Source organism: Mercenaria mercenaria, chromosome 2 (genome assembly GCF_021730395.1).
Source record: "Mercenaria mercenaria strain notata chromosome 2, MADL_Memer_1, whole genome shotgun sequence".
NCBI classification, from domain to species: Eukaryota; Metazoa; Mollusca; class Bivalvia; order Venerida; family Veneridae; genus Mercenaria; species Mercenaria mercenaria.
The window spans coordinates 3,695,427-3,722,890 of record NC_069362.1 but is presented as its reverse complement, the minus strand read 5'-3'; the positions used below and the strand labels follow the sequence as shown (position 1 = coordinate 3,722,890).

Here is a 27,464-nt window from a genome sequence, read left to right as displayed (position 1 = left end):
ATTTCTTTTGGACCCACGCTACAGGACAAATCGTACGAGGAGATATATATCCTTTTCACCGAATAAAGCCGCCATTTTGGAAATTCCAAAAAATTCAGTTAGATTTTTTCAAAGATTTACACAAGCGCCATGCAGTCAGGTATCTTGAACTTAACACAAATATCTGTAACATGTATTCTATACAATGGACAGTGGCATACATCCCTAATCTCAGTTATTCTTTTCTGTTTTTATGTCCTTTTTCTGTGTCACATGTTTCCGCGTTACAGCAGGTTAGGTCCTCCAACTAAGTCCAAAGGGATATGCTGAATTTCCATAGGCCCACGTTGTAATGTTTTGTGATACGGGCCTTTCCTAACTAAACTTCATCCTTTTGATACCTCCTACTTAGTATAGTATTAGACGTGTACATGCTCATTTTACCTTCAACAGTCATTATTTTATTATTTTACATTTCATTTTCAATCATTCTGCACTGTAACGTCTAAAAGGGCCCTAATCAGTAGAATGTAGCATTTTCTCACACTTAAAATATACAATGTACATTACATCTTTCACCCAACCGTCGATTTCCGACTATCACTGGGCGGCGCTGTCAGAGAAACAGTTGTTAATGAAATGATATGTTATAACCCAATCCGAAGTGAATTATGTACGCAGGTTTAAACTGTTTAGCCTACCGTTATTTATCATATTCTAGTAACATATCGTTTAAATTTACCTTTAAAACCCCTTATATCCAATATATGCCAATTGTGTACAGTTTTGAATACACATTCCGCCATTTTTAAAGCATATACAGCAGGTTATAATATATTTAGAATCGACTTAGACGAAAACAATTTTCAATGTGAACTATTTGCCAAGTGATCTAGAGGGAAAATATTTTGTCTAAAATTGATTCTCAAAATAAACTGTGTTTATTCAGAATAGATCGGCAATGTTGCACACCATAACACAGATACATGGCGATATATACAGTGGAATGAAACTACTCGATATTTATACATGAATAGTAACTTTTATTTTGGGAATTATTTTACATATGCAGTTGATAAAATGATTACTTTCGGTGTAAGTAGTGTTCTTTCACTTCGGATTGGGTTATAAATGTTGTTCATAATTTGAAGATTAAAGGTGACATGAAGTGTGTTCGCTTCTCACTACATGTTATAAATGGCGATCCGATAAGACCTGACATAACGGATAGACGTCAAAATGTTAAAATATGTTATGTCAGGTCTTATTGATAGGACTACTACTTAGTATAGCCTATCATAATATTGCAGCTGACCATCACTTTTGGGTGCTTTTTATGCAGGTCCTAGTCCTGGCTTCCAAAACTATAAATGCCGCTTTTTCATATGTTGCAGCTTTAGAGTTTTGGACCAGGCCTACTATGAAAATAAAAAGTTGTCCAACTTTTCATCGCAAACGTAGTCAACTCAAATTCTGAACGAAGTATATGGGTATCTTGATAAAATAATTACTTTTATTTTATGCTAACTGGTGAAATATTGAAAAGTATCAGTGAGATATTTCTCTATATCACTCACAGTGCCGAACTATTTTTTTTTCAAATAAAATTATCTCCCTTGAAATATATTCTATAATTAACTCCCTTTGTTGCCTTTATAATTGCTAGTATCCTATTATTTTCATAACATTCAAGCCATACAGGAGACATGTACAGCTAGATAATCAAAATGTATAATGATCTTTTGGAAACCATAGATGAAAATCAAATAACAATCGTGGTCATGATCGACTTGAGTGCAGCGTTCGATACCATCGATATCCCGATACTGATTCAAATCCTTCAAGATGACTTTGGTATACATAGCACTCCCTTGAAATGGATAGAATCTTATCTCACGAACAGAACAATGAAAGTTTTAGTCGAACAGTCAGCATCTGACACGGAGCCACTAAGGTTTGGTGTCCCGCAGGGTTCTTGTGCCGGACCTGTGATCTTTACCCTGTATATATCGGCTCTTAACCGAGTGGTGCAGAAATATCCAGCTGATCTCTATGGATACGCGGACGACCACAAGATTGCGTTAAAAATTCAAGCGGGAAATTCTCAAAATGAGACAACTGTTCTTCAACAACTCGACAGTTGTCTAAATGAAATCATAAAATGGATGACAACCTTCAAACTGAAAATGAATCAGTCTAAAACTGAAATTATTATGTATGGAACAAGACAACAGTTAGCGAAATTGGACATCACAAGTGTAAACGTTGGTGGGTGTGACGTAAAATGCGTCGATCATGTCAGAGACCTAGGTGTAACTATGACCAATACACTCAACTTTGACCATCACATTCAGAAAAAGTGTCAGATAGCTCATGTACAGTTACGAAACCTTAGGGCTATACGGAAACATCTCACACAGAAGTCAACTGAATCATTAGTGCATGGATTGGTTCATTCTCACATTGACTTCTGCAACAGTTTATTTACAGAAATTCCAGCCTACCAAATCAATAAACTACAGCGAGTCCAAAATCATGCCGCTAGAGTAGTCAAGAATGTTTCCTATGAAAAACCAAGTACCGAACTTCTGAAAGAATTACACTGGCTTCCAGTTAAGGCTAGAGTCATGTTCAAAGTTTTAGTAATAGTCTTCCGTGTCATCAATGGTACAGCTCCAGTATATCTGAGGGAAATGTTTGTACCTACTCGGCAACGATACAGACTTCGCTCACAAAGTGACACTAACTTTAACATCCCTAGACGGCGAACAAAACTAGCAGACAGATCTATGGCAGTCATTGGTCCCAAATGGTGGAACGATCTGCCTAGCTATCTGAAAAACATTCAGTCTGAAGCCAGCTTTAGATCAAAACTGAAAACACATTTATTTAGGCAGTTTTATGAACAATGAGTGTAGTCTTGTTAAAATACAAAATATTCAGAAGTGGTGTAAAATAGTATTTATATATGTCCAAATCTTTAAATCTAAGTTCTAGAATCCTGTTCATATTTTGTATGTATATATGTTAAATGTGTGTTATGTAATTGTAAAGCGCAATAGAATATTTTATAATTTTTGCGCTATATAAATGCCATGTATTTGTATTTGTATTTGTATAATCCTATATAGGACAAACTAGAAATAACAGTAGATCTAATGCTCTAGTCTAGAAATGTTACCTTGCCCTTGGTTGCTTGGCCTTGCCAGTGATGTAGCTATACGTTATTCCTCCACTTTTCATCGGTTCTTCACTATCGTATGGTAGATTTTACTGGCGACAGCACATTTAGTTGGTTGTTGTCTTAGTTTATTATCATAAGTCATCAACTCAACCTTACGTAATATGCCAGCATTTTTCGACAAATTCTTCCCCACCCAGCCAGTTGTGTTCCAAATTCCATCCCTATTCGTTATGCTATACAGCTCCTAGAGCAATATTTCCATTAAATCCATGGATGATATTTAATTCTGCAACTTGATTTTCCACGGACATTTGGATATTCGCCGGTTGTTTACGTTGTTCGGGTTGTTTTTAGCTCATCTGATTTTTAGCTCGACTATTCGAAGAATAGTCTAGCTATTCTACTCACCCTGGCGTCGGCGTCACACCTTGGTTAAGTTTTTGCATGCAAGTACATACAGCCATCAATTAAAGGCATATAGCTTTGAAACTTATTTTTTCTTTTTCTAGGTCAATTACCAACCTCTCTGGGTCAAGTCCCATAACTCTGACATGTATTTTGAGCAAATTATGCCCCCTTTTCAGCGATTTTTTTCCTTCTTTAATAGGGTCCGTAAAACGGACCCTTTCCCAATTGAAAATAATGACCATTTTTCCCAATTTCAGACCAAATTATTCCCAAAAATGGCTTACAAACATTTTTGAAACGGCTGCTGTCCCGACATCGTGAAATTCGCCGATTATAGAAAATATGTTCCGAATTTTAATCGAGTGTTTGCTAATTTTGAGCAAAGTGCAAATACCCGATGAAAATTCAGAACATGTTCTCTGTCATCACAAGCGCGAATTTAATCAATCGCACCATGTATTGTTTCTCGATAATCGGTTTCCACGATCTTTTTCTGTAGAACCAGTGACAAACTGTGCGAACAATGAGTCACAACAGCAAATATAATGTTCAAAGGCTAACAAAATCCAAGCTTGCTGGCTGCAAATGCCTTGTGGAGTTCAGATTCTCACGGGCATCTTCACAGCCTGTTCTGACTGAGGAAACGTCCGTTGAATCGTCGACACCGGTGTCGTTTTCATGTCAGAGTCAGGAGAACTCTTGTGTAACTCCGGTTGAATTTGTGCCAGAGTGTGTGCCTTTAGAACAACCATTGTTATCTCAGAGTCAGGCCACTGTATCTTGTTGTGATGATCAGAACACTAGCTCTAGTGTAACTCAATTAGATCCAGGAAAGGGGTTATTGTAATTTTGTATGTTACACAAAATTCCCAATTAGGATGAAAACGACGCTATTTTTCCCAAATCATCCGGACGCAGATCAGGGGTTCCATTTGACCCGGGACCCCGGGTCCGGACCCGAGAGATTTTCAAAAGACGCTCAAAGGACCCGGCATGATACTTGCCTGTGCGTCCTTCGGGACCCGGAGGCATTTTCCTTTGATAATCCTTTCTCTTATCATTCATTTCCTTCAGTAAAACTATTTCCACGATAGACACGTGTATTCCAAAATAAACACTCGCGGTCATGCCTTTGATCTTCTGCTAAATCCCGCCGTTTCTCCTGTAGACATGCCTCGCTGATTTTTTTATCAGCAAGTTACGTCACGGTGAGTGCACATAGGTAAGAAGAATCAATGAAGTGTTGAAATTAATTGATAAAGAGTATTGATCCTGTGTACTGTCAAAAAAGGCGCCAATTATTAAATTATCGTAAGCAGCTGATTACGAGCATGTGAGAAGTGCCCTGCAAGATTTTTTCATGCCAACTTTAAATTAGACCATTGTTTAGTGATCATACCGTAATTTCAACAAGAAACTTCACAAATTTTGATGAATTTTGAAAGCAAAAATAAATTTTGAATGTCCGTTCACGAGTCTAATTACACCCGATGTCATATGCATATTTCCAAAATTCCTTAAAAAAACTGACTTTCAATGCAGTTTTTAATAATAAATAGCATCATTATTTGAGGAACTATCTCTGATTTAGCTTAGTTGGCCAAGTAAACTAAGCAGAAACTACATTCCGATGACATTCCGAAAGTGTACCAGTATCCGGATAGTACATTTTGGATACATTTTTATAGAGTGTTATAGCACTGTTCTGTTATTAAAAATTAAATGAAATATAGAAGAAAAACCTAATCAAAATAACATGAATTTTGATAAATATTAGTTTACAATATGAGACTATATCACCTGAAACTGACATTTTTATTATGCTGTAACATGATCTTGGGTTTATTGTTTTCTTAGGTAAAGATCTACGTATTACTAAATAAAAAAAATATAGTCAATTATATGGACGTGGTGGGACAGGACTCCTGTATTTTGGAAAAGGACCCTTCAAAATTTGGGCCCAAGGGTCCTGGGACTCTTGGGTTTTCAGGTCTAGTGGAACCCCTGCGCGGATGCTTTCCCAAAATGGCAAAAAAAGTCGCTGCTTTTGGACTTAGAAAAATTTTGGTTAAAGTTTTACATGCAAGTTACTATCTCCAAAACTAATGCAGATATTGATTTGAAACTTCACATGTGTCTTCGGGGTTATAAAACTAGTTGATAGCAGCAAGTCCCATAACTCTGACCTTCATTTTGGCCAAATTATGCCCCCTTTTGGACTTTGAAAATTCTGGTTAAAGTTTTGCGTGCAAGTACATACAGCTATTTCTAAAAGGCATATAGATTTGAAACTTATTTTTTCTTTTTCTAGATCAATTACCAACCTCACTGGGTCAAGTCCCATAACTCTGACATGTATTTTGAGCAAATTATGCCCCCTTTTTGGACTTAGAAAATCCTGGTTAAAGTTTTGCGTGCAAGTACATACAGCAATTACTAAAAGGCATATAGATTTGAAACTTATTTTTTCTTTTTCTAGATCAATTACCAACCTCACTGGGTCAAGTCCCATAACTCTGGCATATATTTTGGGCAAATTATGCCCCCTTTTGGACTTTGAAAATTCTGGTTAAAGTTTTACATGCGAGTTTCTATTTCCAAAACTAATGCAGATATTGAATTGAAGCTTCACATGAGCCTTCGGGGTTATAAAACTAGTTGATAGCAGCAAGTCCCATAACTGATATGCATTTTGGTCAAATTATGCCCCCTTTTGAACTTAAAACTCTTTTGATATTTAACCTTTTTGGGTAATATTTTCCTGCTTCTGGGACAATATTTCGAATAGTCGAGCTTGGCTGTCTTACGGACAGCTCTTGTTTGAAAAAAAATGATGAGTTATCAGTGTACGAAATTCAGATTTGAATCCAATAGCCCATTCGGGCTACCAGATTAAAAATTTTCCAAGCTCGACACCAATTTCACTAGCCCGAACTTTAACACCTTAAAATACATAATTTTTGCACCATATAACATTTTGTTTTACAGACATCTCTATGCATTTTTGAAGTAATAAAAAAGACATACAGAGATTACAGTACATGTTTACCATGTTTTTTAAACATTTTAACTCGAAATACTCCAGTCCAGATCAGCATCGTCAGAGTCCAAAAGCATCGGACATGACACTCCTTGCCAAAAGGAAATCTAAACTGTTATGCCCGATTTTTTAGGATCCACACTCGCCAATTACTGCAACTCGGACTGTTGATAATTTGTAAGATGTAATACCGAGTGCTGAATACACATTTACACACACGCTGATAGCGTAATTTAAGCTTCGCCTACTGCAGGTACTTGTGAGATTTTCGCGAGAAGTGTGGAAGCTAATCAAATTATCTGTTACGCTAGAGGTGTTTGTATTCAGCCAATTAGCGCTGCGGTTACGTCTTTGACACTGTGTTTGATTGTCAACACGTAAGAGTGCAAAAACCAATAATTCCGTAAGCGTTTCTCAGTCTGGAAAATCACGATGCAGTACTCGTTTAATTAGCATGTTTTTAGCCCACCATCATCAGATGGTGGGCTATTAAAATCACTCTGCGTCCGTGGTCCGTCCGTCCGTCATTCCGTCCGTCCGTCCGTTAACAATTTCTCGTTATCGCATCTCCTCAGAAACTACTGGGGGGATTTTGACCAAACTTTGTCAGAATGATGTGTTGGTACCCTAGTTGTGTCCCCCTGAAAATCAGACTGGTTCAACAATTTATGAGTGAGTTATGGCCCTTTGTTTATTTCTATATTTTACATAGATTTATATAGGGAAAAAGTTTGAAAACCTTCTTGTCCAAAACCACAGAGCCTAGGGCTTTGATATTTGGTTTGAAGCATCATCTAGTGGTCTTCTACCAAGATGATTCAAATTATTTCTCTGGGGTCAAATATGGCCCCGCCCTGGGGGTCACATGGTTTATATAGACTTATATAGGGAAAAACTTTGAATAACCTCTTGTCCAAAACCTCAGGGCCTAGGGCTTTGATATTTTGTATGTGACATCATCTAGTAGTCTTCTACTAAGATTGTTCAAATTATACCCCTAGGGTCAAATATGACCCCGCCCTGGGGGTCATATGGTTTACATAGACTTATATAAGGAAAAACTTTGAAAATCTTCTTGTCCAAACCAAAAAGCCTAAGGCTTTGATACTTGTAATGTAGCATCATCTAGTGGTTCTCTACCAAGTTTGTTCAAATTATGCCCCTAGGGTCAAAAATGGCCCCGCCCTGGGGGTCACATGGTTCATATAGACATATATAGGGAAAAGCTTTTAAAATGTTCTTGCCAATAACTACAACATTCAAATTTGGACCACATGTATATTTTTGAGGGGCAAGATGAACCTTGACATGAGTTGACCTCGATTTTGACCTAGTGACCTACTTTCACATTTCTGTAGCTACAGCCTTCAAATTTGGACCACATGTATATTTTTGAGTGGCAAGATGAACCTTGACATGAGTTGAACTTGATTTTGACCTAGTGACCTACTTTCACATTTCTGTAGCTAAAGCCTTCAAATTTGGACCACATGCATAGTTTTGTGTACCGAAAAAAACTTTGACCTTCACGTTGACCTAGTGACCTACTTTCACATTTTTGAAGGTACAGGCTTCAAATTTGGACCACATGCATAGTTTTGTATTCCAAAATAAAATTTGACCTTGATTTTGACCTAGTGACCTACTTTTACATTTCTCAAGCTACAGCCTTCAAATTTGGACCACTTGCATAGTTTTGTGTACCGAAATGAACTTTGACCTTTACATTGACCTAGTGACCTACTTTCACAGTTTTAAGGTACAGGCTTCAAACTTGGACCACATGCATAGTTTTGTATTCCAAAATAAAATTTGACCTTGATTTTGACCTAGTGACCTACTTTTACATTTCTCAAGCTATACCCTTCAAATTTGGACCACTTGCATAATTTTATGTACCGAAATGAACTTTGACCTTTACATTGACCTAGTGACCTACTTTCACATTTTTGAAGGTACAGGCTTCAAATTTGGACCACATGCATAGTTTTGTATTCCGAAATAGAATTTGACCTTGATTTTGACCTAGTGATGTACTTTTACATTTCTCAAGCTACAGCCTTCAAATTTGGACCACTTGCATAGTTTTGTGTACCGAAATGATCTTTGACCTTAAGATTGACCTAGTGACCTACTTTCACATTTCTGTAGCTACAGGCTTCAAATTTAGACCACATGCATAGGATTGTGTACCGAAACAAACTTTGACCTTGACATTGACCTAGTGACCTACTTTCACATTTCTCAAGCTACAGCTTTCGAATTTGGACCATATGCACAGTGTTGTGTACGGAAATGAAATTTGACCTTGAGCTAGTCAGTAAGTCTTGAAATTTGGAACACCCAAAAATGGCACATTGGTGGGCGCCAAGATCACTCTGTGATCTCTTGTTTTTAAACAAATGAGGAAAATTCGGTAGCCCAGTCGGGCTTGTACCTGTGGAAAATCGGTAGCCCAAGCTGAAATTTGGTAGCCACGGGCTGTCGGACTACCGTGAATTTCGAACACTGAGTTATTGTCATCACTTGAGCGGTTGTCGGTGTCAGCATCTGCGTCGGCGTTGCCTGGTTAAGTTTTATGTTTAGGTCAGCTTTTCTCCTGAACTATCAAAGCTATTGCTTTGAAACTTGGAATACTTGATCACCATCATAAGCTGACCCTGTATAGCAAGAAACATAACTCCATCTTGCTTTTTGTAAGATTTATGGCCCCTTTTGTACTTAGAAAATATCAGATTTCTTGGTTAAGTTTTATGTTTAGGTCAACTTTTCTCCTAAACTATCAAAGCTATTGCTTTGAAACTTGGAATACTTGTTCACCATCATAAGCAGACCCTGTACATCAAGAAACATAACTCCATCTAGTTTTTTGCAAGAATTATTGCCCCTTTTGGACTTAGAAAATCAGTTTTCTTGGTTAAGTTTTATGTTTAGGTCAGCTTTTATCCTAAACTATCAAAGCTATTGCTTTAAAACTTGCAACACTTGTTCACCACCATAAGCTGACCCTGTACAGCAAGAAACATAACTCCATCCTGCTTTTTGCAAGATTTATTGCCCCTTTTGGACTTAGAAAATATCAGGTTTCTTGGTTAAGTTTTATGTTTAGGTCAACTTTTTCTCTTAAACTATCAAAGCTATTGCTTTGAAACTTGCAACACTTGTTCACCATCATAAGCTGACCCTGTATAGCAAGAAACATAACTCCATCCTGCTTTTTGCAAGATTTATAGCCCCTTTTGGACTTAGAAAATATCATATTTCTTGGTTAAGTTTTATGTTTAAGTCAACTTTTTCTCTTAAACTATCAAAGCTATTGCTTTGGAACTTGCAACACTTGTTCACCATCATAAGCTGACCCTGTACAGCAAGCAACATAACTCCATCCTGCTTTTTGCAATAATTATTGCCCCTTTTGGACTTAGAAAATCATTTTCTTGGTTGAGTATTTTGTTTAAGTCAACTTTTATCCTAAACTATCAAAGCTATTGCTTTAAAACTTGCAACAGTTTTTCACCATCATAAGTGGACACTGTACATCAAGAAACATAACTCTATCCTGCTTTTTGCAAGAATGATGGCCTTTTTTAGACTTAGAAAATCATGGGTAAGACAATATTTCTATTATACAAAAAAAAATCAGATGAGCGTCAGCACCCGCAAGGCGGTGCTCTTGTTTAATCTAACCTTCAGCGTTTGTAAAGAAAGCAAGCTTCCGGTTATTTAACGAACTGACGGCATTGACCGAAAAGTTTTAAATATGCTTACTTAACTACTGTCTGTTGGCCGAGGATTGTGCATTTAATAACAAAGTATTTTAAATGTAGTTTTTGTTTTCAAAAACAAAATGGCGTCGTGTTGATTTCAAGGACCAATATTCAATATCAATGTGCCTGAGTGTCCATGGTAATTTAGCGGATACATCATATGTAACACAGTAGCCTAAATAAATCCTAATATCATCATGAAGTATTGGTTTTATTTGAACATGTTAGCATGTAAAAAACAGAAAATTTGTTGATCTTCACCAATTACCATAAAATAAAAAGAAAATTTGTTTGTTTGCAGTGTGATATCGAAATATATCTTCACCGATAAGGGAGACAATTCTGATATTTTCACTCAGGAGCCTGAGTGAAAATACCAGAATTGTCTCCCTTATTGGTGAAGATATATTTCGATATCACACTGCAAACAAACAAATATCCTCTATCTATTCTACATCAGTTAACACCATTTATCAAATTATGAAAGCAAATCTTACAATAAAATTGCCGATTTTTACAAGTCACTGTTAGATCAGCATCATTTCGGCGGCCATTGTTGAATCGCGAGATTCTCGCATGACGTCACCGCTAGGGCTGTCATTGATTGGGTCTTTTGCATATCGACGATACCGATATATCGGAAGACAAATATCGACGATACATCGATATATCGATTATTAACTTAGATAATCTCTTTGTTTATGGGCATGCTATATACCTTCTTGTTAATGTTATGTCTTTTTTGCCTACTTTTTATATTACTGTTTGATTGTGTTGTATTTGTATCTATGAAATAAATAAAATAAATGAAAATTAATGAAATCTTTTATAGATCTTCATTGTGCCTTCACTCCTCTTTTGCATTTATCCTACTTTACAACCTAGTAAACTATAATACCAGGCACTGGAGTTGGGTTTCAAACAGCTAAAATTCTGCATTTCTCTTCCACAGATATCTATTTATTTATTAAATTAATTAATTTATTTATTTACAATGTTTTTATTTATTTTTAGTCTGTTTCATACCCTGTCTTAATTTTTACCTTGCACAAGTTTACATTCGGATTAGGTACTGGCACCGCGTGTTTTTTTTTTTTTGTTGTTGTTTTTTTTTGTTTTCTTTTTTAACTTCTGCTCAAGTTTTCAATGGGTCTCAAATTTGTAGTGTTTGACTGTTTGTTTGTTGTACTGAAAGGCATGTTTAAGCAACACCCTGTGTTTCTACGAACACAAACAAAGCTTTTCCTTCCGTCTTTTGACTGTTTTTCCACTATTTAAGCCGGCAACGGCTTCCTCTTCGGCCATCTTTGATTGTTATTGTTACGGGCACTAGCTAAATTCTGTACCTTTTACTGAGTGATCAGCTATACGCGAACAAGTAAAAAGCCGAGATTGACGTAGAAACAGTATATATACTCTATGTTTTTACATGCACAAACAACGAAGCGACCTTTCAAGACAGGACAACGTAACTTTTTGCAAATAGATTCTGAAGTTGAGCCCTTTTTACTTCTACCCATATAGGTAGTGCCGGCTAGTGGGAAAAGACTGCTACGGTACAAGTTTAGACATGACCTTTTTCTGACAACTTCCTTTACTTTCGGCACATTTTTGCAGGCAGAAAAAGTTGTTTTAGAGGGTCTGAGTGTTTATCTAGACAGTTGTTTTTTTCTCTCTTTAAAATATCGATTTTTGAAAATGGGAATCGATAATCGATCGACCAAAAAATATCGTTGATACATCGATATCGTTTCTATCGATGACAGCCCTAGTCACCGCCCTAATCGCTAAAAATATACATGTAGAGCACCTTGTAAACAATAGTATAATTTATACATACCAGTTTTCTTAAGGATTTATCTATGAAAATAATAATTCAAATCAATTTCAATAAAAATACCATTATCTTTTTTTGTCACCAAGATGCTGATGCAACTTCAAACGTTAGTGCTCTCTTAGTGATTCGCGTGGCTGAAAGGTCAGTCTCGTATTTCAAAGAAGCAAGATGGCGGCGTAGAGTAAACTTTTAGGCCAGTTCAAAATTGTCTTATTTCTGCCTTCAGTTATGGGTTTTGATGTGTAAAATATGGCACAATGGTAGATTTTACTATAAACTGATTAGAAAGTGCTGCTGCCGATTTCTTTTAATATGTACGAACGTTTTTTATATGAATATAAACTTTGAAGTAACTTAACAAATATTGTAGTACAAACTTCATCTTCTTATAGGAAATAATATAGATGATGGATTTGTATGTCGGCTTCGTGGTTTACCATGGTCAGCGACAGCTGATGATGTCACAGAGTTCTTTGGAGGTACGTCATAGTTTTACATGGCTCTTATGTATTAGTGACAGCTTTTATACTGAAATTTAGAATCATTTCCCCTAAACATAACATCTTTTTATGCTCCCAAAGGGGACATATTAGTTTTCAACTGTCCGTCCGTTAGTTTGTCACAACAACTTTTAACGTTAACTTTTTGCATGAAGGCACTTTACTCGCAAACCAGTGCACCCAGGACCTTCAAACTTAACATGCTGATAGTACTTATTGAGTACACGACCCCTACTGACTTTGGGGTCACCAGGTCAAAGGTCAAGGCGCTGCGGGGGCATTTGTCACCATTAGTTACAGCTTTTTTTCTCCTGGTTTGGTTTTTAAAAAAAAAATAGATATACGAGGTAATAATTAGTTTTTAATATATTAAAAATATATTAATTAATATATATTCATTAAATACATTAAAAAAGAATTATTTGATTGCATTCTTTGAAATACTTAAGTTGCAATAAGTAATTGTGCTGTTTCTTTTATCTGATATTAGAGAATGTAAGAATTGTACCAAATGGCGTTCACTTCACATTTTCTCGGGAGGGACGACCAAGTGGAGAGGCGTTTATTGAACTGGAGTCTGAGGAAGATGTTGAGGCTGCATTAACACGTCATAAAGACCATATGGGACAGAGATATATTGAAGGTTTGTAGTACTTTTATAGCTTGGAAAGCAGAGGCATTGAAATGAATTCGTAACTTTACACTGATGATAAAACACTCATAATTATGGAGACCTCATTAAATTCGCACGGTGTGTTTTTTCATCATTCCCAGCAGTGAGCAGTGTTAGGTAACTGAAGTAAGTTTTTTTTTTTAAACATGCAGAACCACAGTTAAAAAACTATCTATTATATAAATTAAAAATTGACATACAGGTCTTATTACTAGTTATAAAAAAAAACGTATCAGAAGGGTCAGTTTAAATTGAGTCATTAATTTGAGGGGGAAAATTATCAGTTATCTTGAAAAAAACTGGAACTAATGAATGGATTTAAAATTGACAACAGTCTGACTTCATTTACAAATAATACTTGTACAAGTTATTATTCAAAAGAACATCAGAATAGAAAATACTTCGAAAAACCGCCACAATATGTCATATAGATTTCGTAATGATATAAAATATGTTCAATACAAATTTGTTCCAGTGTTTAGATCGAAACAAAGTGAGATGGAATGGGTGGTGAAACGATCAAGCCGAAATCAGCCGCAGTCTGGCGAGGCTGTTCTCAGGTTGAGAGGACTGCCATTTGGTTGCTCAAAAGAGGAAATTGCACAGTTCTTTTCAGGTAAAGAATTGACTGTTGAACATTATATTCACATATATTTATTTGGAAAAGTATGGTAGTTTTGATGATAAGTGATGAAATATCAGATGTGTTAGTTGAGGTTCTGAGCAGATTTGAAGTCCACTTTCATCATCAGTTTCATGGAGTATGTTGATTTTACTTTATGCGATTGTTATAGTTAGGATACATGTATATGCTATAAAAGTGAAACTTGTAAAATTAAGAAAGGTTCTGTTGAAATAATAATTGTACTTACTGATCACCTGGACTAAGCAAAATAAGAACTCATATAGAAAAAATGTGATAAAATAGTTTTAATCAACCTATATGCGTTTTCTTTAATAGTGCTGAGTTGACCATAAATCCTTTAAACTGGTACAGGTCATGTACGGATCAAAGATGACCTAGTTATTACTAGCCAAACTTAATTCTGTTAGCAATGCTGTTCAAACCTGCCCAGATGCGTTAAAATTCTGACATCTGATGGAAGACAATACAGAACTTAAACATTAGCATTTATCTTAGGGATAACTACGGGATAATTATTATTTTACACCATTCATTTTAAAGTACTTTTTTAGTTTCAAAAAACTTCATTATACATGTTTTTCTGAGGACTGTAAAGTCATTTAATTTTGTTGACTTAAGATTTCCTGCTTTCTTTAAAAATGGCAAACTTGTTTGAATTTGTCTTAAATAATTCCAAATTAAAGAGGTGACCAATAGTATTTGGATTTTATTTTGTTGATTGATGCTACCACATTTTTCTCCAATAAATAAAAGATTACGCTATTTTGCTTCTAAATGTTCAGAGATCAGCACTACCTTGGCATCGTACAGCACTTAAGATTTTCCTTTTATTGTATGCATAATGAGATTTGTGAATATTTTACCGGAAAAGGTGTCAGAGTTGTTAAAGTATTTTAACAATATTTGCTTTTTAGCTCACCTGTCACATAGTGACAGGGTGAGCTTTTGTGATCACCTTTTGTCGTCCGTCCGACATCCGTTCACAATTTCCTGTGAACTCGAGATTTTTATCAGACTTGCACACAATTTGTATTGGCGTAATATCTCGGATCTTTTCAAAAACTAGCCAGATCCCATCATGTGTTCCAGTGTCATGGCCCCTTAAAGGGCCAAAATTTGCTATTTTGGCTTTTGCAGCCATATACAGACTTCATTTATGGTTTTGGAGTTACGTCCCCTGATTGACCTCGGAAATAGCGTAAATTTGTTAATTTTTACCTTGAGAACACGATAGAAGTAACATTTTACATTCTATTTTAACAACACTTACACACAGCTTATAGCCTTAAGGCACAATAATATCTCAGTTCCTTTCGACAACCGGCTAGATTCCATCATGGGTTCTAGAGTTACTGCGTCTGAAAGGGGCAAAATTCAATTTTGGCCCTTCCTTCAACTATGCACCAGGTTAAATCAAAGGAAAAGCTTGTTAACACCCAAGAGGCCACATGTTATGACCCTATCTTCATGAAACTTGGTCTGAATATTTATCTTGATGATTCCTATGCCAAGTTTAAAACTGAGTCATCTGGGGTTAAAAAAAACTTGGTGACCCGGTCAAATGAAAGGGGAAAGCTAGTTATTACTCTTGAGGCCACATTTATGACCCTATCTTCATGAAACTTGGTCAGAATGTTTATCTTGATGATTCTTTGGTCAAATTTGAAACTGGGTCATGTGGGGTCAAAAACTAGGTCACCTGCTCAGATCAAAGGAAAAGCTTGTTAACACTTTAGAGGCCTTATTATGACCCTATCATCTGAAACTTGGTCAGAATACATACCTTGATGATTCCAAGGCCAAGTTTAACAGGTGAGCAATATAGGGTCATCATGACCCTCTTGTTTCATGAATACATATGGTATTTGTCCTTAATTATGCTCATGTCCATGGTCCTAATTTACTCGGACATTGTTCGTCATAAGGGACAAATACATCGTCTGTTTATGTAGGGTTAAGGGAAAAACGATGAGTTTCTCTGGTGCAGCTGCATGCTATGTGTATATCTGTCTTAAACCAAATCAAAATAAACTAAATATCAGCATTTGTTTTCAAAGATATGTTCTCCAAAGATAAATCCTAATCATTCACCAAACTCCACAGAGGTTTATACAGAAAAACATTATATATTCATATCAGACCGTACATCTTTGAAGGTGAAGAATTTTGACCATTATTTGTCACAAAGAGATGGAAAGATTTGAAATAATTTATTTGACTTTCTTACATTTTTGGGAGAGATTAAATGTATGTAGTACAAGATCTTCATGAAAATATAACTTCTGTTCATCTTAAGCCACCAACTTTTACTGTTTGAGAAATGATATTAAAGTTGTTTTTATGCCCCCGAAGGGAGGCATATATTTTTTGAACCGTCTGTCTGTCGGTCTGTCCGCAATTTTCGTGTCCGGTCCATATCTTTGTCATCGATGGATGGATTTTCAAATAACTTGGCATGAATGTGTACCACAGTAAGACGTGTCGCGCGCAAGACCCAGGTCCGTAGCTCAAAGGTCAAGGTCACACTTAAGACATTAAAGGATAGTGCATTGATGGGCGTGTCCGGTCCATATCTTTGTCATCGATGGATGGATTTTCAAATAACTTGGCATGAATGTGTACCACAGTCAGACGACGTGTCGCGCGCAAGACCCAGGTCCGTAGCTCAAAGGTCAAGGTCACACTTAGACATTAAAGGATAGTGCATTGATGGGCGTGTCCAGTCCATATCTTTGTCATCGATGGATGGATTTTCAAATAACTTGGCATGAATGTGTACCACAGTAAGACGATGTGTCGCGCGCAAGACCCAGGTCCGTAGCTCAAAGGTCAAGGTCACACTTAGACATTAAAGGATAGTGCATTGATGGGCGTGTCCGGTCCATATCTTTGTCATCGATGGATTGATTTTCAAATAACTTGGCATGAATGTGTACCACAGTAAGACGACGTGTCACTAGCAAGACCCAGGTCCGTAGCTCAAAGGTCAAGGTCACACTTAGACGTTAAAGGATAGTGCATTGATGGTCATGTCCGGCCCATATCTTTGTCATTGATGGATGGATTTTCAAATAACTTGGCATGAATGTGTACCACAGTAAGACGACGTGTCACACGCAAGACCCAGGTGAATAGCTCAAAGGTCAAGGTCACACTTAGACGTTAAAGGATAGTGCATTGATGGGCGTGTCCGGTCCATATCTTTGTCATCGATGGATGGATTTTCAAATAACTTGGCATGAATGTGTACCACAGTAAGACGACGTGTCACACGCAAGACCCAGGTCCGTAGCTCAAAGGTCAAGGTCACACTTGGACGTTAAAGGTCATTTTTTCATGATAGTGCATTGATGGGCATGTCCGGTCCATATCTTTCGCAAGACCCAGCTCCGTAGGTCAAAGGTCCTAAACTCTAACATCGGCCATAACTATTCATTCAAAGTGCCATCGGGGGCATGTGTCATCCTATGGAGACAGCGCTTGTTTAAATCTAGCAAAATTAATGCAGTTATCCATAGGCTCATGTTTAGAACCTTGTAATATTTTTGTCAACTAGGGGTTTAGTTCGAGTCAGCATTTTGACAGGTTTTATATATCTTAAACAGCTATTTTGCTAACCATCAAAAGCAGTATTTTGGCAGTATGAGCTTGACAATTAAATGCTGTATATCAATTTATCAAAATATCATTTTACCAGTGGAATATTTTATATTCTGAAAAAAACCACATAATTGATATAAGTGCTAAACATGCCAAATTATAATATCTTCAGTTTAGGAATTACAATATTAATTTGGAGAGAGTTGGGGTAAGATATATAATGCTGTCTATTGAATTAATTGTTGTGCTGTGAATATGGCTTTTTTGTCACGATTGTCAATAAATTTTACAACTATATGTATGTTTATTTTGGGCTGGGTGTCTAGGGTTGGAGTTAGTACCAAATGGGATAATGCTACCAGAAGATCGTCATGGGAGGACAACTGGGGACGCCTACGTACAATTCGCTACTTGTGAGATAGCGGAGAAGGCTTTACTCAAACACAAAGAAAGAATTGGGCACAGGTGGGAGTGGCGGGTCCCGTTAGGGGCTGAAATTAAAGAATATTTACTAGAACATAAGTCAAGACTGGGTCTTGAAGTATTTGACGGTGGGAAAGCTGTTGGTTTGGTAGGGATGGTTGGTAGGGGGCTCCGTAGGGACTACCCCATGTTTATTTTATATCTTTACATCTTTTTCATTATGTAATAGATTTAGTTGATTGGGAAGCAGTGTATTCTTTGCATTTTATTTGATCTCTTGAAATCAAATTAATACAACTTGCGGAAAAGTTTAAGTAAGTGCAGATATAAAAAGTCGAGCATGTGGTGTACTTTCAACACCATTCTTACATTGCTGATTAATGATAGTCATCATCATTACTTTTTTCGTAGAATTATAATTTTGTGATTTAAAATCATTTGTCTTTACAGAAGTTCTAATTTTTACACATGATATTTTCAGTACAATTTGTTGTATATAAAATTTTCATGAAAAAGTGCTCCCAAAGATTAACGTTTGAAAATGTACCGAAACACATTCTACTGAAAATCTGTAATATGTAAGAAAAGTGTTTTTTAGTACCTCTGCTCTTGACTTCGTGAAAGGCACTGTAGACATGAACGGTATGGAGATAAGGAGGTAGGAATGTTGCTTTCCTTTGAAGTGGTATAGAGCTTTTCTTAAGGAAAAAAAAATAATTTGGCAAAGTGGAAATTTGTATCTACCTTGTAGTAGTAGGGCACAGTCAGTGATAGAAAAAAAGTTTATGGTAGGCACATAGCTATACTTCAGAAAGAAGGATCAAATTCACTTTATGGAGGACGATTTACAGAGCTCCAGATAAGCTGCGTATTTGCGTATTTACGCAATTAAAATTGCAGAAAACCCAATTGAATTCATACAGTGTGCGTACTGAAACGCAATTAAAATTCCTAATACCCAATTCGTAAAAAATAGATTGCGTATCGCATTTTCCTTATAACTAGAACGGGTACGAGACTTTAATGCTAGATTTGACTGACTGGTTATACGTTACTGCAGAACAGGTTGCAATTTATCGGAAAAATAACAGGACCATTCAGTCGGCTGATCGGTGTTATTTGGACGCTTTGTAAACAATTTTACGCCGATAAAATATAAAGAGGTTGCAGGAAAAAACATTGTTGCAGAACAAACAAACAAATTAGTGGGATATTTTGCTGTTCAACAATGACAGTTATCTGTTTGTGACGATGTAGTGTCACCAATACTGGATGACATCTTTTGGGAGAATGCATATTGCGGTGACCACATCGTTCGGGATATTGTGGATGAACTGATCTCAGACTGCATTAAAAGTGAAAAAGAAAACAACAGTATGAAACATTCATTACAATTTTAAATACATTTTTGTATTAAACATTGAAGGGCGCCATTAAAATACTTAGTCAGTCCTGTTTAATGATATATACCATGTATACTGTAAGCAAAAAAATACTCAATTGTTAGTGCGAGATTGGTAAAATACCCAATTGGTTTTAGCAAATACCCAATTACTTCTGAAAAGGCTGGGTAATGATATTATTTTTACCCAATTCAAATTTCCAATACCCAATTCAGACAAAAAGTGATGGGTAAATACCCAATTGCACCAAAAGCTTATCTGGAGCTCTGGATTTAAAAATTACTTTGAGAAGTCAGGAATTCAAGAACATTAGACTCAAGTGAAAACATACTGTATAGGCTTTAAAATTTGACTGCATAGTTTTGTTAAAATTTGAAAGTGAAAGAAATTTGAAGCTTTTAGCTTGGCTATTGAAAGATTAAGTAGAGCTGTTGCACTCCTTTCCGTTGGTGTCCAGGTCACATTATGTAAGCTAATTTAAACTTCTTGATTCTAGTTCACATGATCTGACCTGAACTTAGAGCCATCCGTCCTTCTAAATTTGTGTTGTGCATATCTTGTTGAGTATTTTACACAGGGTCATCAAACCTAACAATATTGTTATTCAGCACACAAAGTTGTGAACCTGGTGTTTAATTAGGATTCCACATTCCCAGACCAGAGTTATGGCCCTTGACTTTGAAAACATGTGCATTAAAAGGGTATAACTACTCATAAAGTGCTTAAAAGTTTTAACTTGTGGTTATATTAAGAAAATATTTCTCGTAGAGTCATGAAACCATGCAGTGACAAGAAGGTGGAGGCGGCTTGGTCACACATCTAGTTGACAAAGATGTGCCCCTCTTTCCAACATAGTAATTGTTGGTAAAGTTCTTGTTGGTATGATTGTGTTCAAAAGGAGGAAGGTTGCTTGACACACTGTCCGTAAGCAAAAATGTTTTCCCTTCTGTGTTGTATTCATTCATTAAACCTTTCTTGTGATGAGGCTTTTGAATGGTCTAGCATTGCTGTCCTCCAACAGCTCTAACTTTTCTATATTTTTCTGTATCAGGTATAACAGAGTGCAAGTTTGATTTCAATCCTAGCAAGAATTATAAAGATACTCCTGCCTCAGCCCTGCATGCAGCCTTTCAGATTTCTTATATTTAATGCCCAGTTGAGCAGCTATGCAGCTCGGAGATATTGCAATCTACATTGTTTTCAAGTTTGCTTTGGGCAACTAGGTTAAGAAAAAAAAAGATAATGAAAATGATGTGCAGATGTGTAATCCCAAACTACCGTCTGTTTGTAAAACTTTATTATAAATGTAAAAAAAGATGTATAAAGGAAAGGTTTCATGTGTAAAATGAGAGTAAAATGTTTGCGATTATGTAGCACTGCTATTCTGTGGTTGTTCTTTTGACCTTAATTTTATATTCCCAGTGATACTGAGTTATCTTTACTGAAATTGATTTTCCCAATGAAAAAGGTTAGTTTTAAAGCCTAAAGGGACATGAATAATATCAATTTACTGACCTTCCATGTTCAGGAATACCTGTTAAGACATTAAGCATTAAATGGGAACTTATAATTTAGATACTGATATAACCCATGATAGTTGTGTTTGTCCAAAATATTCTAATCTATATCTTTGTAATATAACCATATTTCATCTTACGTTTCTGACTTTTTTCAGATACATTGAAATATTTAAAAGTAGTTTAAATGAAGCTACTGCAAACATTTACCAGGACTTTGGAATGGCAAAGCAGCCTCGCCCACTGATGGGTATGCGCCCAAGCCCGTACAACAGGAACGAGAGGATGATGGGTGGCGGTGGAATGGGTGGAAACATGGGGATGGGCGGTGGTATGGGTTACGGTAGAGGTCGTGGTGGCAGAAATCTCAAAGGTAAAAATCTGGCCCGTTAGCTTTTATTTTCATGGCATGTTTACATATTCTCAGTAGAATTTTTGGAGCCCACCCGCTTAGCTCAATATGGAGAGTGCAGTTGATTTGTGGAGAACAGGTTTGTATTGATACAGAACCAGAAACACTGGTTAGGTTAACTTGCCGCTGTTACATTACTGAAATACTGGTAAAAATGGTGTTAAACCCAAAGCAAACAAAGCAATTGGTATTTCTGTGCAATTGCGTATTAGTTTTAAGCATTTTGGCATTTCTGAGTAAGTGCACTTCGTCTTAAATATTTTTTGCATTCTCAGCTGTTGTATTGAATACAATTACATGGCTTGTTGGAACTTCTATAGAATGCTAAAAGTGCATACATAAAATACAAAATTGAATTCAAATTGTCTATTTTGTTGTAAATGTCCCACTATCTTAAAGAAAAAACATAGTTTTAAAAATAAAAATAACATCTTTCACAAGGGTTTGACTCTTGCTTAGTAATAGTCTATCAGATTATTTCAAGAAAAACACATCTATGTCTTACTAGCTTTTATCAGTAAGGAGCACTTAAAAATTTAACACTTGCTATTGTGGCAAGTTTTAAATGTTGGATGTTCTGCTTCTGGTCCTTCAGAAAGGGCAAGAGAAATGAGAAAATATGTAAAGAATATTGTTAGATATATAAATTACTGTATTTCAGGTTTCTATGATGATGATTATGATGATGATATGGGATTTGGCAACAACATGGGTGGTGGCAGTGGACGTATGGGAATGGGCAGTATGGGCGGAGGTAAATACGCTACCATTTAATTGTATCTTATATAGCTTGTTGGAATATGTGTTATAGGTTTGCAAACATCAGTCTTTGGTTGCGTAGGTTTTCTAAAATGCATAGTTTTGCCCAGCTTGTTGCAAAGAAATGGTTGTGGCTAAAATGAAAGAAGAAAAATATTATGACATTTTTGCTCATGGAAATGTTTGGACATTCTGTTTTTTAGTAGGCAGACACCAGAGAGGGATTGTGTTTTCGATATAAATTGTAAAGATTCTTAAAATCTTCAGGTATGGGAATGGGAATGAATCGTCGTGGTGGCAACATGAGGCAGCAGGGTATGTCAGGTCAAGGTCGTATGGGAGGAGACAGGATGGGGATGATGAAAGGAGGAAGTCAGCCAGGCTGTCACTACATCAGTAAGACGGGACATTCTGTACACATGAGGGGACTGCCATTCCAAGCTAATGACCAAGATGTTGCTGATGTAAGTACAATAGTTTCTCTATTTAAAAACAAACTAAAATGTGTTGTTGTTTTGAGAGATTATTGCTCTTGAGAACTCAATTTACTAAGAATTATAAGTAATTTGGAAGAAAATAGAAGGGTGTGTTTTCTATGACGTGCCATATGACTTATACGTGTTGGTGCGACGTTAAACCAAAAAAAAAACAAAAGAACAACGTGTCATTATAGGAGAGGTTATATTTGTGTAATAATATGCAGCTACCAGGCCCAATTTATGTCTTGGTTGTAGGGAGCCTGAATGAAAAGTCTAGTTGTCTTTCTATGTTCAAGCAAATTTTTCTTGACCATTGGGACCTCTGGTTATGTGTTGAGGTCCCGGATTTCAAATTAGTTGATTCTTACCTCATGGTTTTGAGTTCTTTGTTGTGTTATGTGAGGAATCCATCAAGCTTGTTTGTTGAAGGTCCTACAAAGGTCCCTGCCTATGCCCGAGATAATGCCTGTTGGAGTACCTAGAGTCTTCCTAATCTTTTGTAAAAGCCTAGGGGTTTACAAAATATTTATGTCTTAATCCTTGAAAAGCTATCATTTCAGTACTGGAAAATTGCTAGGAGGCCTGCAGTTACTAGGCAAATGTCATTAAATTTTGTTAATGTGATTTATAAGGAATATTTGGTCACAAGCTTGGTTAATAATCGGAATACCTGTTGAAAGTGTCTGTTTAACTGCTAATATCCATCCAGTATATAAACAGGTAAAGGTTTACTTAGGAGATTTGTGCTTACAGTTTTTCTCACCACTGGTACCAGTCAAGGTAGAGTTTGAGTTCAACAATCAAGGTCGGCCAACAGGTGAAGCCAACGTGGACTTCTCTACACACCAAGAAGCAAAGGAGGCCATGAAAAAACACAAAGCTAACATGCGTATGTATAAGGAATGATAATACTTTCAGTAAATGTACATTTTAAAACTTAACTGGTTCAGATTTTCAACAAACATGACTGGAAAGCTTGTTTTGATGCCCAAATAAATGACTGGATACTGAAATGGATTAATGAAAATGACTAATGACCTTTTAAGTCCTTACTGGTGGAACACTGAAGGGGACTATAGGAATGTTGGTCTGGATCCTGCAATTACTGAAAAAGTGTTCGTTAGGTTCATAAAACTTGGTATGTGAATAGAGGTCAATATGTAGATTACGCATGGAATGACATGCTTATTGATTAAAGGTCAAGGTCACTATTGAGGGTCAAGTGAAAATAGTTTCTACTTCATAACTTTATGTGCATTGATGGATCATCTTAGTGATACACACAAATGTTCCCCATGATGAGACAATGTGTCAACATGCATCTATGCTTGTGGTTAAAAGTCAGGGCTACTGGTAGGGGACTTCTGTATTGCCACTGCAATACTCAGTCACTTGTTTAATTCTAGCAAAGTTATATTGTAAAAGGTCATTCATTTGGCATTAAATAGTTGTGAAAATCAGAAAATGTACTATTTCACATTTGAAAAAGCGGCATTAAACTTTGTCCATATCTGACAGTGATAAAAACTGTATCCAGGCCAATGTATATGCATAGTGTCTTTTGATATCTGAGAATTAAACAGTCTTCATCTTTTGTAGAACACAGATATATTGAGTTATTCCTAAATTCCACGCCCAGTAACCGTAGTGACGGAATGTTTGGTGGCGATGATTTCCAGGGAGAGGGAGATATGGATATGATGGGAGGTATGAGGAAAGGTAAATTTTTGTAGCCTTTTTGTTGAGGTTACAGATTCTGGAAATAGTTGTTGGCATTATTCTTGAGCTGAATAAAAGTTAGATGTCATTATCAAAGTCTCCAGAAAAGGTACTTTAGAATTTTAACAAATATTGTCATAATAAAACAGCCAAAACCTGTGATTATTACAGTGCATTCACTGGGCTTAAGTCATTGCCATATATTCATTAGCAATCAAGTATGAAATTAAGATGTATTAAGTACTGCAATATTGTCATTCATCATCTAAAAAAATTTACTGAAAGTTTGTTTGAATATTTATGCAAAAAATTTGCTAATTTATAGAAGTGAAGTGACCACAAACTTTGTCCGGAAAATTTCTTCTTCATGCATGGAAGGATTTTTGTACAAATGTTCACCATCATGAGACAGAGTGTCATCATTATGAGACGGAGTGTCATGCATAAGAACCAGGTCCCTAGGTCTAAGGTCAAGATCAAACTTACAGGTCAAATTCAAGAATGACTTTGTCCGGAGCTTTTGGAGGGATTTTGATGTAACTTGGCATAAATGTTCATTACCATGAGACGGAGTGTCATGCGTAAGAACCAGGTCCCTAGGTCTAAGGTCAAGATCAAACTTACAGGTTAAAAGTCAAATTCAAAAATGACTGTCCGGAGCATTAATTTTCTTCTTCATGCATGGAATGATTTTTATTTAACTTGTCAAAATTGTTCACCATCATGAATGGGGTCTAAGGTGAAGGTCAGACTTAGAGGTTAAAGGTCAGATACAAGAATGACAACTTCACAAGCTCTCCACAGGCATATTTTGTGACTATGGCAAAACCCTTGTTTTACATCTGTTTTGTTTGAATATTTCTTACAAGAAAACACTACAATATCCGTATAAAATGAATTAGTGTAAATCAAATATGGTATGATTTTAGGTAACATGGGTGGTGGATTCGGTGGTGGATTTGGCATGAACAATATGGGAGGAGGCGATGGATTTTCAAACATGGGCTCAAACATGCGATCACGAATGAACAACAACCCCAACTACACCGCATTCTGAAGTGGAAGAGACTGCTTACTAAAAATAGAATTATCAAACAACCTGCATCTGCCAAAAACAGAACAGTTATATTTGTGGATATTGTCTGGTGATCGTTAAATACTGAGTAATCATTGTCTGTAAATAACATATCTAAGTTCTCTCTGTAATTTTCCAGTTTCTAAAGTTTAGTAATGGCAGAAAATTTTGACACTCAGCAGTTGTTTGTCTAAGGCTGTCAGTTACAGCAGGAATGACGACTGGATGAATTGTCCAAAAACATGCATTTCATGGGATCATATATTTTGTAATATTTACAGTCCAGCCAAGAATTTATTTCATAGTTAATACTCGTTGATATCATAAAGTCATTAAACTGAATTAAAGACTTCTGTTAAAAACAGTTATGATTAAGCACATATTGTAGAATTTATTTTAGGGTTAGAATTATTTTGTGTGTTTCAAATTGACCCTATTTTAAACCATATACCACATTGCATCTTGGGAAATGTTTAATCCATTAATGTGAATACCATTTGGAACATTGTTATGAAGACCTTCATTATTTTTGTTGTAATGTATTGTTAATAAAATGTCCTTCATTGTGCTAATTACCAAATTTTCTAAATAGTTTGCTACCTGTTTGGAATCATGTTCACTGAGTTATCAATCTTTTAACAATAGAATAACTTCATTTATGTAAGTAATTTGGCAAGACTTATTATTTTCATTTGATAAAATTCTTATGTACCTCAGAGATTTTGAAAGAAATCCAGACTGTTTGTATGCGAATCATACTTTATTCCATTAGGAAGTGGAAGTAAAGGACCAAATCTAGACTACAAATAAAATTTTGGTAAAACAATTGTTTATGGTGTTTGACATCAAATATGGGGCAGAGAAGCATTGTAGATGTATTTTCAATGTGCTACAGGTTCCCATACTGTTGCTCCATGTTGTATTTTTACATATATCATTGAAAGTGTGAAACATGTTTCATTTATCATCTTATCATTGGAATAAACAAAGGTACTTTTCATGTTTATTTATGTTTCATCAGTGAATGAAGTGGCAGGTCCAGTGTATTTCAAACAGTTATCCAGTGTAACAAAATCAAATTTAATTGGAAGTGTAGATACACTTTTAATCACCACATTGATCAATTAAATAGAGGGGTGGCTAGATACACTCTATGTGGTTGTGGAACAAAGATGTTTTTGTGAGGACATTCTTAGACCAACAGGGAGAACGCAGATCTGTGGATCACGGGATTGTCATTTCCATACCGGGGCGGGGCGTATGTTCGTGACGATTTGAAAAATGATATGTCCGAAATCATTTGCCCTCCACTGCTGATTCTTATGGAGAAGTTGGCAGTTATTTGTGGAGAACAGGTATGTACTGGTACAGAATCCAGAAACACCGTTTTGGTTTACTGCCTGCTGTAACATGACTGAAAAATTGTTGAAAAACTGCTAAACCAGGGGGAAAAAACCAGAAATGTTTTTAAACAAATGTAAGCAATACAATATAGAGATGGTATCTTAAATTTCAAATTGCACCTGATATTAATTTCTGTTGAAAACTTAATACCGGAGTACCTCAATTATATTATGGTTTAACTTTCATACTTCATTTTTCATGCTGAAAGGCAATATTTAATCCGAAAAAATTGATCCTACTTGGAAAAGTGAAGCCAGTGACAGATAACTCTTCTAGGACTATTTAGCTCTGTCAACAAAGTATGCATAGATTCGGATGTGTTTCCCAAAAATAAGTTTACTTCAAGATCTATGAATAATCATTCAAACAAAGAAATTGAGCATTATCTTTTATTTTTAAACAAAATTATTCAAAGACAATTAATTTTATTCATTACTGCCGATAATTTACAGGTATTGTATGATCACAGGAAAGAAAACATTTTTCGTGAGAAAAAATATAAATAGACTATAAAAATTTTTACGACATCGAATATGACATTTTACAAAATTTGTTTGCCAAGAATAATCAAGGCCTCAAAAAGTAGGAGTTAAGAACAGAGCGATATAAAAAGGTATATTCTAGCTGATGGTCATACCA

The 27,464-nt window shown here is 36.0% G+C and overlaps 1 protein-coding gene and 1 long non-coding RNA gene across 3 annotated transcripts; both read left to right on the top strand.

Annotated features, from left to right (window-relative positions):
* LOC123563044 (heterogeneous nuclear ribonucleoprotein H3-like) lies at positions 1–26,419 on the top strand. 2 transcript variants are annotated; one of them, XM_045355608.2, is made up of 11 exons: positions 1–139; positions 12,608–12,694; positions 13,206–13,358; positions 13,864–14,004; positions 17,961–18,099; positions 21,136–21,350; positions 22,051–22,143; positions 22,416–22,612; positions 23,381–23,516; positions 24,227–24,334; positions 25,276–26,419. In XM_045355608.2, the coding sequence occupies exons 1-11, from the start codon at positions 130–132 to the stop codon at positions 25,401–25,403; spliced, it is 1,407 nt and encodes a 468-aa protein (XP_045211543.1). In that variant the 5' UTR covers positions 1–129; the 3' UTR covers positions 25,404–26,419. The 2 variants fall into 2 exon arrangements, with proteins under 2 accessions (XP_045211543.1, XP_045211542.1); XM_045355607.2 differs by having other exon boundaries at positions 24,227–24,346.
* On the top strand, positions 14,011–17,931 carry LOC128550151 (uncharacterized). Its single transcript, XR_008368142.1, has 2 exons — positions 14,011–16,553; positions 16,712–17,931. It is a non-coding gene; the product is annotated as an uncharacterized LOC128550151 (long non-coding RNA).
* Positions 26,420–27,464: the final 1,045 nt, after the last annotated feature.

What these genes read in the sequence shown, in the direction of transcription:
- LOC123563044 (XM_045355607.2), top strand. An exon ending in AAAGAAAGAATTGGGCACAG is followed by an intron (nt 18,100 to 21,135) that starts GTGGGAGTGGCG and finishes GACTTTTTTCAG; the next exon opens with ATACATTGAAATATTTAAAA. An exon ending in TGGTGGCAGAAATCTCAAAG is followed by an intron (nt 21,351 to 22,050) that starts GTAAAAATCTGG and finishes ACTGTATTTCAG; the next exon opens with GTTTCTATGATGATGATTAT.